Source organism: Harmonia axyridis, chromosome 7, assembly GCF_914767665.1.
Source record: "Harmonia axyridis chromosome 7, icHarAxyr1.1, whole genome shotgun sequence".
Taxonomy (NCBI): Eukaryota; Metazoa; Arthropoda; class Insecta; order Coleoptera; family Coccinellidae; genus Harmonia; species Harmonia axyridis.
The window spans coordinates 18,747,340-18,761,852 of record NC_059507.1 but is presented as its reverse complement, the minus strand read 5'-3'; the positions used below and the strand labels follow the sequence as shown (position 1 = coordinate 18,761,852).

The following is a 14,513-nucleotide window of genomic DNA, read 5'->3' as shown; positions in this document are numbered from 1 at the left end:
TTCAATGATTTTCTTTCGAAATCTCATTCAAATAAATTCCTTCTTTACGAAATTTCAGCGCTATCTAGGTATATCCAGTGGTTCTAGGAATTTCAAGCCTCAACTTTCAATTTCGGTCTGTAGAATTTCAATATTATGATTGAACGTATGATTCCAATATAGGATTGAAATCTGTACAATTGTTCTTGCAGTTAAGAAAACTCTTCAAATGTTCTTTAATTCCAATTTGGAAAGCCTTCCTGTCGAATATACCTATACATTTTGGCAATCATGACAGGTCAAATGTTGATTTATTTTTTGATTTTCGAGGTACCTAGTATACATGTTATTTTTTATGAATTTCAAAACAAATTCAAACGTCAGTTAATTCCGCTCAGCGCGGTCAAAAAGATTTTAACTGGTTATACTCATTCACCTTCCCGGTTAGTAGTTTCAGACGAATTGTGTTCAAACTGTGAAGAAAATACTAGTAAATACCACCAAATAGGTATTCTGAAGGATCTACGAAATATTAAATATTTGTTACTTAGGTATTTAAATAAATTTAGTTGAAATTTAGTGAAGTTATTGAAAGTAATAAGGCGCTTATTTAGCTCTTACTAGATTGAATTATTTAGGTCAAGTGGTGTCTCAGTGGACACAACAATATTGAGGACAAAGAGTACGCAACTGACTTGTTTGTTTTTTTTAATAAATTTTTAAAGATTGAACAACTAATAATATAGGTACAACTTTTTCGTCACCTGTATTTCCGGCATATCTAGCTTTGTTTTTGAGAAAAAAAATTGAAGACACTCTATTGCATCATAAACACCATGTGGCTCATAAACACCATGAATAGTTTTCAGAATGAGTTGAGCTAATATTTGTTCTCGATAACAAAGCTTGATATGAAGATAATACAGGAGACCGAAAAGTTCCATTTTTAGTTATTCAATCCAAAAAATAAAAAACTAGAGAAAAATATTTGGGAAAATTCATAAATAACTAGGTACCGTTTTTTCGAAACTTCTTCGCTCGTCATATCTCGGAAACGAAGCAACTCCGGACGGTTTGTAGACCATTTTTATGACCAAACGAACCAATATCTGAAGCTTCGTACCAGTGTGACCATATTTAGTAGAAATCAACTTTTTTAGATTTTTCGCATTTGCATGACATTTTTAGTAGGAAGAAATCAGTTGGTCGATTTTATAAGATTCAGAAATCTCACCGAGATGGTTGGGATACCTTGACTGTTCCGATGAATCAATTCATTGTTGATCGAGGTTCTATGCAGTTCTAGAAGACCGTACATAAACATAATAAAATCATAAAACTTCTTTGGTGGCTGTCGGTTGAGAATAACTACGAAATGTGATGGAATTTCCGAAGGGTACATCATTTAAAACAGATGGTAAAACGAGTGGTGTGAAATCCACAGTTCAAAATATACCTACCATTATCTCACATCAGTTATTCTATTAAGCGGAAAAAAATATGTGTAACTGGAATTTCATTGACAAATTAAAGTGGCTGAATATTTCAGATTTATAGATATTCATTTCACATTACAGAATCGTTTTTTATGAACTTTATTTTATAAAGAATTTCTTTGTATTCTCAATCGATTAAATCATTCAGATTCATTCTGAAGTGAGAGACTATGAAAGCACATGTTCAATTGTTGAAAAGAAATAAAAAAAAAACATAAAGAATTTGATAATCTTGAATCAAATTGATTTATTCGAATTTTCGAATTTGAAAGTTACGATTGAAATTAAATATAATTATTATAAAAATTTTTGGTACTTGAAATCGTACTTGAATACGTATATCATTAAATAAAAGGATCTCTGAAAAATTTCCGCGAAACGTATTTCAGATTCAATTTCGAAACGTATCTTGTATCTAGTGCCTCGAACACTGATGTTGAAATAATTTTGTATTTGGTTATATTTCATTGGGTATCTTGTACATCATTGTCAATGATTGCAAGATTTTGACAATATTTGAAGTTATTTGGGAAAAGAAGTTTTATGAAAATGAGGAATTTCGGAAAAAGAAACACAAATCGGTAAAATCTTTTCTGATCGGACAAAAAATCTTATGTATCCACTTATGTGACAGTTAGTTCTTCGTTTTATACTATAGTTGAAATTAATGAAGTACTTGTTTGAACAAAAGCATGTATGAAGGTCGTAAAGAATAAAATCTCAAAATTTTGTTAGTTTAGTATCGCATTGGCCAATAGTCGATTAAACAAAAATAGTATTATTTACATGGGTTAGGTAAACGACAGTGAAAATTAAAATAATAAGAATTAACATGTATGAGGGTCAAGAAATTGGTACGAAAAAAAGTTCCATTAGGATTCTTTCATGGTGAAATTCATATTTTCATTCAAATTGTCATTGCTCTGATACTTGACCAAAGAAATATTCTAGTAGGCACTTAAAAAACAACGACAGAAACGAGGTTTGCTATCTTTTTCACCAGATGTTGTTAATGTCATTATTTGGGATGAATATTTTCTCCGAATAGGTACTGTATTCTTTGCGGTTTTGGTAGGTCATAAAAAGTCATAAAGCTCTTTGGGATTTTCCAAAAGAACGGTTCTATTAGATTTGTTCTTGTTTAAAAACCAATTTTATCTTGGAAATATGTATTTAAAACAGAAAATGATTAAAATATGAACTTTAACTCAAATATATATTGGAATATGCAGTAATGCAAATTAATTTAATATTTAATCTTTATCGTCAATGAAATTGGAATAACTCATTTATTGTATTATAAATACTACTTTGTTCAACGAATGGAATGTTAAAAGTGAGTTTATGAGGTTTTTCTAATTTAGTAGCTTATTTCCAAGGTTCAAATGGTAAATCTTATACTTGCAAAAATTTCAGTGTTCCGGTTTCCGGAAAATTTAAAATGGCTATATCTTTGTAACCGGGCCGAATCGGAAAAAATGGTGAATGAAAAAAGTGTTTCTTTTGACCTCAAGAATCTACGGTTGAAATATATGTACAAGTCAAAGACTCACCCTGTATATATACAGTGGAACTTCCCTAACTCGAATCTCCAAGGGCCAGTAGTTTCACTTCGAGTTACGGAAAATTCGAAATACGGAAAACTGGACTGAGTTGAGGGTGACCAATAAAAAAAAACACGTATATATATATGCAAATGTATTGCAGATGTATCACAAAAACACGGTCCCATGTATGTACATTATTTAATAAAAACACAGAAAAAAACAAATACAAAAAAAACGAAACTTGTACATTTATTTCAAATACACATGTATTCTTACTTAATGAAATCTGTAATTTTCGTTTGTTTAAATACGGACCACTTATTTCTGTCTATGAAATCCCCCACTCAATTTAACGACACATGTACTGCAAGCGGAACATTTTCTTTTGACGAAGCAAAATTTCTCAGGGTCTGAAGAGCAGAATACGCTTGCTTGAAGGTGGTTGTGACATCAGTAGTTGTTTCAACCTCGCCCTCACTTGAAAATTCCTCTTTCTCTGAGTCTAAAACAATAGATTATGACATGTGTGTTTAACATTAATGCTACATATCACTTCAAATTCACCTTTTTCAGAAGAAACTAGATTTTCTATAACGTCTTCTAAAATTTCTTCGTCTGTTGGTAATCCCATTGTTTGCACACCATCGTCAATATCGACGTAATCTTCAAAAGAAACATCGGCGCTTCCTATTGCCCCTCTGCATGTTGTCCAAATTTGTTTCAATTCAGACAATGGAAGATCGTCGCCTTCATCCCAGTCAGCTGTAGCAGCATTCTGTATTAATTCATCTTTAACAAAACCTGCCTTTCTAAAACAATGACGGATTGTTTGTTGTTTCACATCGCAATTCCAGGTTTTATTCAGATCCCTGATTGCATCAAGTCAGTAACGATACAGTGGCAGGACTTGATTCTTCCATATGTGACAAGAATTACCATTCGTTTTCTATAATGCTGCTTAAGATTTTTGGTAATCCCTTGGTCCATTGGTTGTAGAACAGACGTCAGATTAGGAGGAAAATATTCGAGTTTAATATTTTTTAGACTTACTTCTACATTTTTAGGATGTGCAGGACAATTGTCCACAAAAAGTAAAATCTTCCGATTCTGGGCAACAAAGATTTTATCTAGACTTTTGAGCCACTTAGCGTAAATTTCATTTGTCATCCACGCCTTCTTATTGTGCTCGTAAATTCTTGTTTGCATTCCTTTTCACATTCCTTTCATCAAGAAATATGTTGATGATCTAATATGTGCTGTACCTAAAGACCAGGTTGCTTTCGTTCTAAACAGGTTCAACAGTGAACATGAAAGTATACAGTTTACGTTGGAGGAAGAAACAGCGAGTGGTGTCCCATTCCTGGATACAAGGGTGATTCGAACACCGAAAAATAGGCTGATTCTGGATTGGTACCGAAAGCCAACAAGTTCAGGGAGATACTTACACTATTTTTCCAATCATCCACATGGACAAAAGGTAAACATGATTTTAGGATTGAAGAATCGCATCGAAAAAGTTGCCCATCCAAGTCTAAGGCAGCAGAATCTGAGGTTATTGTTACAATTGATGCTAGAGAATGGATACCCAAAGAGGTTGTTGTCCAGATTAATATACAATACCACTCCTTCGAGACAGCCAACGAATGGAGAGAGGGGCGCATCCACCACTGTGGACACTGAGAACGTAGATAGAATTCTTTACTCTTCTATTCCCCTAATAAATGGTATGACTAATGCATTAATTAACCTCCTAAAGACCACATAAATTAAATTGATTCCGAAATCTTATTTTAAAATTGACAGACTATACAGTCGAGTGAAAGATAGGATGACTGTTGATAATATGAGTGGTGTGGTATATTGTATTCCATGTTCAATATGTAGTGAGGTGTATATTGGTCAGACATCTCAGCTTTTGAAGAGAAGGATTGCTCAACACAAGAGCGACATCAAGAATCCAAATAAGATTTGTGCCCTAGCAGACCATACCCGGGACAAAGATCACCCAATGAATTATGATTCCACCAAAATTCTTGAATGTGCAGTTATTAGAAAGAAAAGATGTTTCTTAGAGATGTACCATATTAAACGCCACACTTGTTCTATGAATTACAGAAGGGATGTAAACAATATTAGCTCCATCTATACTTATTTGATTCATTATGACCAGTTTGGTGGCAGTGAATTGGATGGATCAAATGGAATGAATATTTCCACAAGTTCTACAGTCGGGATAACGTAATAATGAATTCTGTGTTCCGCACTATTTCTGTGAGAGGGGATTGGATTCGGTTCATGGAGTCTTTCAATAATCGCATTTGTTCTGAGTTCGGTGAGAGTGAATTACTGCGACCCAGTGTGATTTAATGCTATTCTATGTTTCCTTTGTCATGTGCGTGTATTCTGTGGCAAGTCTGGTTGACAACATTTTTGACAACCTCTCATTTTGTTGATTATTCTGTTTACCTTATTTATATATGATAATTGATTTCTACTCTTGTGCTAACGAAATATCAGATCTTTTTTCGCTAAATTTGTTGATGTTCTTGTTCATTGCTTTCTTGAGAGCTATTGATTTGTGTTCAAATAAGATCTTTACAACTCTGTATTTCGGTATGTACTATTTTTACATGTTTTGTGATTGCCATGTTTTTGACTGTTTTCTATTGCTATTGTAGAGTGCTGAAGAAGGTCCCCATCGGGATCGAAACGTCGACTAAATGAAATAAAGAAGAGTGAAATTATAACACTTATCAATTTTCCCACACCCCTTATCATACTTATAACTATTGTTGTATATTGGGAATTAAAATTGTTGATATATATATATATATATATAAACAATGGTTTAAGGGGTGTTGGAAAACTTCAATTGTTACTAACTTCTTTATTTCATCAGTCGACGTTTCGATCCTTGGTTGGGATCTTCTTCAGGACTTCTATAAAACAAACAACATACAAATATAACAAACATTGCAGAAAAGACAACATGTTAAAACGCACCGAAATGCGAAGAGTTACCAGATCTTAAGTTGCACTGAATCTTATACAGATTTGGAGGAAAAATTATTAATTAACTTGAACACAAAATAGTCTCTAATACAATAACGTCTCTTTTTTATATCACACACTTCCTTATTCTCTTGAAAACTTATTTTTGAAATTCTTTCTTCATCCATCTGACAACTGCGTAAAAAACGAACGGGGTTAGGTCGGGTTCATAGAACATCATAGATCTTCAAATGACATTGGAGAACATAGAACTTGAGATCAACAACTCACTCTCACTAAGTTGGTTTGAATGTATCAGATATGAATAAATGTTGCTAATGTTCTCTATATCCTTTCTGTAGTTCATGGAATTTTCATGTCGCTTAATGTGAATCATCTCCAGGAAACATCTTTTTCTCATATTCTCCTCACACTCCAAGACTGTCACCGAATCATAGTCCATTCGATGGTCAACTGATCTTACATGTTCTGCCAGTGCACATATCTTTCTAGGATTCTTAATGTCGCTGATATGTTGAGTTATTCTTCTTTTAAGTTGTTGGGATGTTTGTCCGATATACACCTCATCACAATTTTGACAGGGTATTCTGTATACAACACAGCTTTTCTTATCAGTTTCTATCCTATCTTTCAAATTACTATAAAGTCTCTTTAATTTAAATTCAGTTCTAGGTATCACTTTGATGTTATCAGTTTTTAATAAGTTTATTAAGGATTTTGTCATTACATTAATCAGTGGAATGGAAGTAAATATAATTCTCTGATCTAAATTGGTGGATGCGATTTCGTCATTATTCTGTGGCTGTCCAGAATTCGATGAATTGTGTATCAATTTCTTTAAAAGGTTCTTGGGGTAACCATTCTCAAGCATCAACTGATATAATAGTTTCATATTCTTCTCCTTCAGAGTGGGGTGTGATATTCTTTGTATACGAGGAGAAGAATATGAAACTATTATATCAGTTGATGCTTGAGAATGGTTACCCCAAGAACCTTTTAAAGAAATTGATACACAATTCATCGAATTCTGGACAGCCACAGAATAATGACGAAATCGCATCCACCAATTTAGATCAGAGAATTATATTTACTTCCATTCCACTGATTAATGTAATGACAAAATCCTTAATAAACTTATTAAAAACTGATAACATCAAAGTGATACCTAGAACTGAATTTAAATTAAAGAGACTTTATAGTAATTTGAAAGATAGGATAGAAACTGATAAGAAAAGCTGTGTTGTATACAGAATACCCTGTCAAAATTGTGATGAGGTGTATATCGGACAAACATCCCAACAACTTAAAAGAAGAATAACTCAACATATCAGCGACATTAAGAATCCTAGAAAGATATGTGCACTGGCAGAACATGTAAGATCAGTTGACCATCGAATGGACTATGATTCGGTGACAGTCTTGGAGTGTGAGGAGAATATGAGAAAAAGATGTTTCCTGGAGATGATTCACATTAAGCGACATGAAAATTCCATGAACTACAGAAAGGATATAGAGAACATTAGCAACATTTATTCATATCTGATACATTCAAACCAACTTAGTGAGAGTGAGTTGTTGATCTCAAGTTCTATGTTCTCCAATGTCATTTGAAGATCTATGATGTTCTATGAACCCGACCTAACCCCGTTCGTTTTTTACGCAGTTGTCAGATGGATGAAGAAAGAATTTCAAAAATAAGTTTTCAAGAGAATAAGGAAGTGTGTGATATAAAAAAGAGACGTTATTGTATTAGAGACTATTTTGTGTTCAAGTTAATTAATAATTTTTCCTCCAAATCTGTATAAGATTCAGTGCAACTTAAGATCTGGTAACTCTTCGCATTTCGGTGCGTTTTAACATGTTGTCTTTTCTGCAATGTTTGTTATATTTGTATGTTGTTTGTTTTATAGAAGTCCTGAAGAAGATCCCAACCAAGGATCGAAACGTCGACTGACCCCTTAAACCATTGTTTAGTAATTACTTTAGGAAATTATCACATTTTGTATATATATATATATATATATATATCGGGTGTCCCAAGGTGAGTGGCCTATTAGATTATTATGGAAACTATTGATGGTAGAGATTTCAAATTTTGTGGATAGATATTTGGCCATGTAAGGTACATTTTTAAAATGATTTCACATTTCCAGTGTTGCCGGATGTACGACAATTTGGCAACAACTTTGTTATTTTGAATAGGACATCCGGTATTTCTATTTTTTTTATGATACTCCATAAAATATTAAATCTATTCACTCTCACTTTTCCATCCCTATCTTTAACGGTTTTTGAGTTATTAATTATTTTTCGAAATTTTTGATCAAATTGGCGTATTACGAAAATGACTCTAGTTCGTTCAATATTTGAGATGTAAGTCAGAAATTTTGCAAGTCGTTAGATATTGATCTGATCTGTGTCACTGCTCTTGAATTATGGTTGTCAATAATACAGGACGGACCAAAAAAAATTATCATTTGCCAAGTTACAAAATTGTAAAAAAGTCTATTTTTTCAAATCAGACACCTAGTATATTTTTCAATTTTTGGAATCAGTACAACACACTCTACAATTTTTCTATTCACGTCCCTATACCTATCTCAACTGGATTCCGAGTTATATGCGTTATATGTGTATATCTTTCTTGAGCCATTATTTATAGAAAAACCTCGGAACAAAACACCTGTTAGGCAATTATTGTTTATTTTGACATTTATGGATTGAACTGATTCATCTATGAACCACATAGAGAACATAACAATACAAAAGATATTAACACTTATTGAATCAATGTGAAATCTAATAAACGCATATAACTCGGAATCCAGTTGAGATAGGTATAGGGACGTGAATAGAAAAATTGTAGAGTGTGTTGTATTCATTCCAAAAATTGAAAAATATACTAGGTGTCTAATTTGAAAAAATAGACTTTTTCACAATTTTGTAACTTGGCAAATGATGAATTTTTTTGGTCCGTCCTGTATTATTGACAACCATAATTCAAGAGCAGTGACACAGATCAGATCAATATCTAACGACTTGCAAAATTTCTGACTTACATCTCAAATATTGAACGAACTAGATTCATTTTCGTAATACGCCAATTTGATCAAAAATTTCGAAAAATAATTAATAACTCAAAAACCGTTAAAGATAGGGATGGAAAAGTGAGAGTGAATAGATTTAATATTTTATGGAGTATCATAAAAAAAATAGAAATACCGGATGTCCTATTCAAAATAACAAAGTTGTTGCCAAATTGTCGTACATCCGGCAACACTGGAAATGTGAAATCATTTTAAAAATGTACCTTACATGGCCAAATATCTATCCACAAAATTTGAAATCTCTACCATCAATAGTTTCCATAATAATCTAATAGGCCACTCACCTTGGGACACCCGATATATATATATATATATATATATATATATATATATATATATTCTTTTGAAATAGAGCATTACAAAATTTATCAACTTCAAACAACAGAGCATGTGTAAATGTAATAAATGTAATTTCAGTATTAGCAGAGGAAATGTAAACGGGACATTATACTTTTCAACGTATGATACAAGAGAACACATAAAAACCTCAGCAAAAACTCCGTCTCCCCGTATCGGTGTAGTGACTGGTTTGTGTAAACGTTTAAAGAATGAGCTGACATATTTATATTGAAGGGCTTCCTCTTCAACCAAAAGAAAATTTTCTCCATCCTCTCTCTTCACCAACAGTTGACGACTTTATAATTGAATCCTTAAACAAAACAAAAAAGAACCAGAAAGGAGTACTAAATATTAGTTTCCATTATATTAATTTGAAGTTAGCGACCCATTCTAAAAAAGAATCTGAAACTGAATCTGATAGCTTGGAAAACACCATGAAATTTATAAATTAGACAATTATTCACCAAGGGGTCAATGGTTTCTTCTACACCACACTCACTTAGTGGGCTATGAAAAAAATGCCATTTAAAGAGCTTACTATAACAACGACCCTGACCAGTCCTAAGTCGATTTAAAATATGATAATCAGAAGCAATTATTTGTGACTAGTTGAAAATAGTTTTATCTGTGGAAATGATTTATAAATCAACTTTCAGTGCCGTTTCCTCAGCCGTAGGTCACTACGCCAATACCCACTTCTTGGTTTACCCAAATGGCGAGGTACTGTGGGTGCCTCCTTGTCAGTTCACAGTATTATGCAATTTGAACTTGAAATATTGGCCGTTTGATGTTCAGACCTGTACATTAAAATTCGGCTCTTGGACCTACAGTGGGGACCTCATTGATCTTGAGCTATATGGTAATAGTACAGAAATCGAGGTAAGTTGACAAATATCTAATGGTATAATATAGTTACCTATATTTATCACGGTATAAAAATATCTCGAATATAACTTTTTATCGAATTTCGGCAAAATTCTGTAGACTGTCGCAATAGTATCAACTTTGTCCTCATGGGCGTCGCCAAGGGGGGCAGAAAGAGCCACTGCTTCCCCCTAGAGACTCGACCCTTTTTTCAAAACCTCGAAAAAATTGAATAGGAAATAACTGCGCCCCATATTTAGAAAGTACCGATATTCACCAAGTTTTGAATGGGGAACTATAATAACACAGATTGATTTTTGAGAAATCTTTGACTCATTCGGAAATTTTGAAGCCAGATGTTTCTATTGCTTCGGAACTTTTTCCGAATAGCATAATTGAATAATTTTTATGATCGAGCAATCCCAGCATCCGTTGACAACTTCGTCGGCTTAAGAGGAATTATTTTTGTAGGACGCGTTCAACCACAACGTCAGGAGCTCCTCGGTATAGCTCCGAAGCGTACCGAAGCGCACTTGTAGTGTTCCAGTAAACAGGGCGTCGAGCCCTCGCGTTACCTTCCCCTTTCCCCTGAAGCACCCCCCGCATCTGCGGGATTTCGAGCCCTGACAGATGTGAGAGAGAACGACGACCGTTACTTCGCATAAAGTACGAGACAGCTGTAGAACCCTGGTTTGTTTACGTTGAATTTGACAGTTTCGTTATAGCAAGGGCATGAATTGCTCGAATCTCTAGTGCGCCGAGCCCCGGGGTGACACGCACCTGACTGGAAAGCAGCTTATAATATACTACTACCTACCTTTTTGGTTGTGGAGTACAAGAAGATTTTGTTGGTTTTGTCGAATCAGAAGGTCTGCATATGAAGTATATCGCAAAGGTAATTGATCATTAATTAATTGATTAAACATCAAGATGAACTCGAATTGTGGCAAAGGATATGGCAGGGCAAATCTGCACTCACTTTCAAGGAGCTGTCCGTAATTTATTCAATGAAAGAAACACGGGACTTTTCCTGAGACGAAAAGGTTTTGGAAACTTGGATCGCTCTACTTGCAATGTGGAGCGATCATTGAGGATGCTTCAATGGGCGACGGAATAGTCTGAGGGATACTAATCTAGATATTCAGGACATACTTCAGCGAGATTCCAATTTTATTGTGGAAAAATCAGAAAGATTATGAAGCGCAAGAGACTCTAAAAACTCTAAAAAAATGTTGTTGAAGTCATAGTTTTGTCCAATGTTCTGCTTACCAGATGACTTGCAGTTATTCTTCTTCTTCAGGTGACGGCTTCGTTCCGAAGTTTGGCTTGATAGCCAAACTTCGGAACGGCATTGCTTTGATGATTCAAAGCTATGCCTATTCTCGATACTGCAGATCTGAACAATTAGCAGTTGTTGCAATTGTACCATTTTCTCAAGTTCTTCAACCATGAGTTTCTTCTTCTTCCTATTGATCTTTTGCCCATTATCTTTCCCTGGACAATAAGCTGCAGCAACTGATATCTATCTCCCCTCATAATATGTCCCATGTATTGCAGTTTGCTCTTTTTAATAGTCAGTACCAATTATTTATCTTTCTGCATTCTCCGCAAGATCTCCATATTCGTTACTCTCTCTGTCCACGATACTCTTAGTATCCTACGGTACCTCCACATATCAAATGCTTGTATCCTTCTTGTATCAATCTTCTTCAATGTTCACGCTTCCATTCCGTAGAAAAGAATTGACAGCACGTAACATCTAACAAGGAGAATTTTAAGTTTAAGGCTTAGATCTCTTCCACAGAATATCTTTTTCATTTTAGTGAATGTGGCTCTAGCTTTTTCTATTCTGATCCTGACTTCTTCAGAGCTATCGTTATTTTTGTTGACATCAGATCCCAGGTAATTATTCTTTCTCACACGTTCAATTTTTTGACCATGCAAGGTTATGTTAGAGAAGTTTTGTTGTGACTCAGATACTGCCATTATTTTGTTTTGCTGATGTTGAGTGATAATCCGTATTCTTCACTGCATTCTACTATATTGTTAACTAGTATTTGAAGATCTTTAGGAGTTTCTGTAGTTAAAACCGGGTCATCGGCATATCTTGAATTGTTTATTGCGATGCCATTTATTTTAATACCTATATCTTGCTCTGAAAGTACTCTTTTTATGATGTCTTCTGAGTATAGATTGAATAAGATAGGTGAGAGTATATTGCAGTTATTGAAAAGACATCAATCACTTTGCTATAGGATGCATGAAGAGGACCTACAAGAAGAACATAAATTGAATTCAATGTATTCATCAAAAATTGCTTACATAACTTGTACAAGTACCTAATGTTAGTAATTTTCTGTCTTGACTATTAACGGACAGTTGCAGATTGTGTCCTCACAGCCCAACAGATGAATGGGTATTGTTTGACATTCCTGGACTCGTCGTAAGTGACAAGGTTCAACAAACAGCCCGATAGTGAATCTCCCTCTAAACATAATTGCCATGTAATCAGCATATGCAATCACATTCAAGTCCCTATTCATGCCGAATATTTGATCTATGAAGACGAGAAATAAAATTGGATTGGAAGTAAAGTTCCCTGAGGGATGCCTATTCACCGTATTCTTTATCCTCACACGCTAGATTAGTTTCAGACCATTTTCTCTGATACCGATGTTTTCTAATCTTTTCAACAGTTCAACAGTTCAGAGTCTCAATCTGTTTTTTTTTTATTTCAGCATTTCTTGGCAGGTTGGTAATGCTGAAGGTAGTCTCCTAGGGTATTTGAATTGACTTGGCCACCATTGAACATATGTTCTCAGCTAGTAGGGATCCACTTCCATCTCCACTGTTTAGCTTAGCCGGTAAATACTGTAACGAAGTGAAATTCGTTACTAGAATCACCCGGTATAATTTTCCCCAAATTTAGAATTCCATAATTATTCTATGAGGAAGTGAAAATATAATTTTAATCAAAACAGTGAAATGATTTTTCGTCCAGTTCAGAAAAATTCATTTGGAATAATTTCAGGGTCATTTATTTCTTGCAAATATAACGATGCAATTTAAAATCTCAGCCTATGTATAAAAACTTCCATGCGACAACGCGATAGACCTTATCTCTTCAGTATGTTCTTTTTTTACATGTTGTCATTTGTTTTTCATAGGCACACCTCCGATTTCGAGACTCGATGATGAAAAATGATTTTAAAATTGGAGACTATGTTTAAGTTGAAAATAAATCAAAATTAAATAGAAAAAAACTTGATGAAATAAGAAAAGGACCTTTTCCAATAGTGAAAAAAATTTCTAACACTATATATGAGATAAATATTGGAAATAAAAGAAAGGACAATAATTATTTTCATGTAACTAAGTTGCTTCCATGTGAAAACGCAAACATGTAATATACTTTGTGTGGGGGGATGTAAAAATAAGACTGTTATTTTTAGGGAAAACAACTTTATAACTTCTATGTTTTATGATCTATGTTCTATGATCTACGTTCTATGTCTGAGATTCTAACCTAAGACTAGTTCATGTGGTATTTGTGAGTTATTTTAGAATCCCGAAGAAGTGGCATTGTTTTTGATTTCTTACAGGTTAGTAAGCTATTTCTTTTTATTTGTTTTTATTAATTTTTATTTTATTTCTTTGTATTACTTTGTATAATATTATTTCTTTTTTGTATGTTATTATGTTATATTTTAAAGTGAACAAAATAAATCTTACAGATTCAAGACATCAAATCGTCTATTTCTTTGATTATAAAAATAAGAATTGATTACATTCTTATAGATATTTTTCTAGTTACTCCTGTCGGTGTCTTCGAGCTAGATATTTTCTGATAATTATTGATCGGATTAAGATTGATTTGTGGTTTTCCTGAAGTACACTGATCAACAATTGCTAGGGATCACTTATGAACTTCTCTTCATTTGTATTTTTTTCAAGTTATCTCGTGAATATCTGTACATTATATGTTCTCTAAGGAAAAAGTGAGATGTTTTGAGTTGATTATATCAAAGTCTTCCTCACTTCATCGGCTCTTGTTGACAAAATCGATTATTATCTGTAGGCTGTTACAGGTGGAGTGAAAAGCAATGTGGTATTTGTTATTAAATCTGTTTTTTTCTCTCGTTCAAACACATAAGGTGACAATAATTGAA

At 33.7% G+C, this 14,513-nt stretch overlaps 1 protein-coding gene across 2 annotated transcripts in view; it reads left to right on the top strand.

Moving 5' to 3' along the window:
• LOC123684943 (acetylcholine receptor subunit alpha-like 2) overlaps window positions 1-14,513 on the top strand; it is a 224,244-nt gene that overhangs the window by 65,085 nt on the left and 144,646 nt on the right. For both annotated transcript variants that reach the window (XM_045624476.1, XM_045624477.1), the window contains exon 4: window positions 10,137-10,359. In XM_045624476.1, the coding sequence (XP_045480432.1) occupies window positions 10,137-10,359 (223 nt within the window). The remainder of the gene's footprint in view (window positions 1-10,136; window positions 10,360-14,513) is intronic.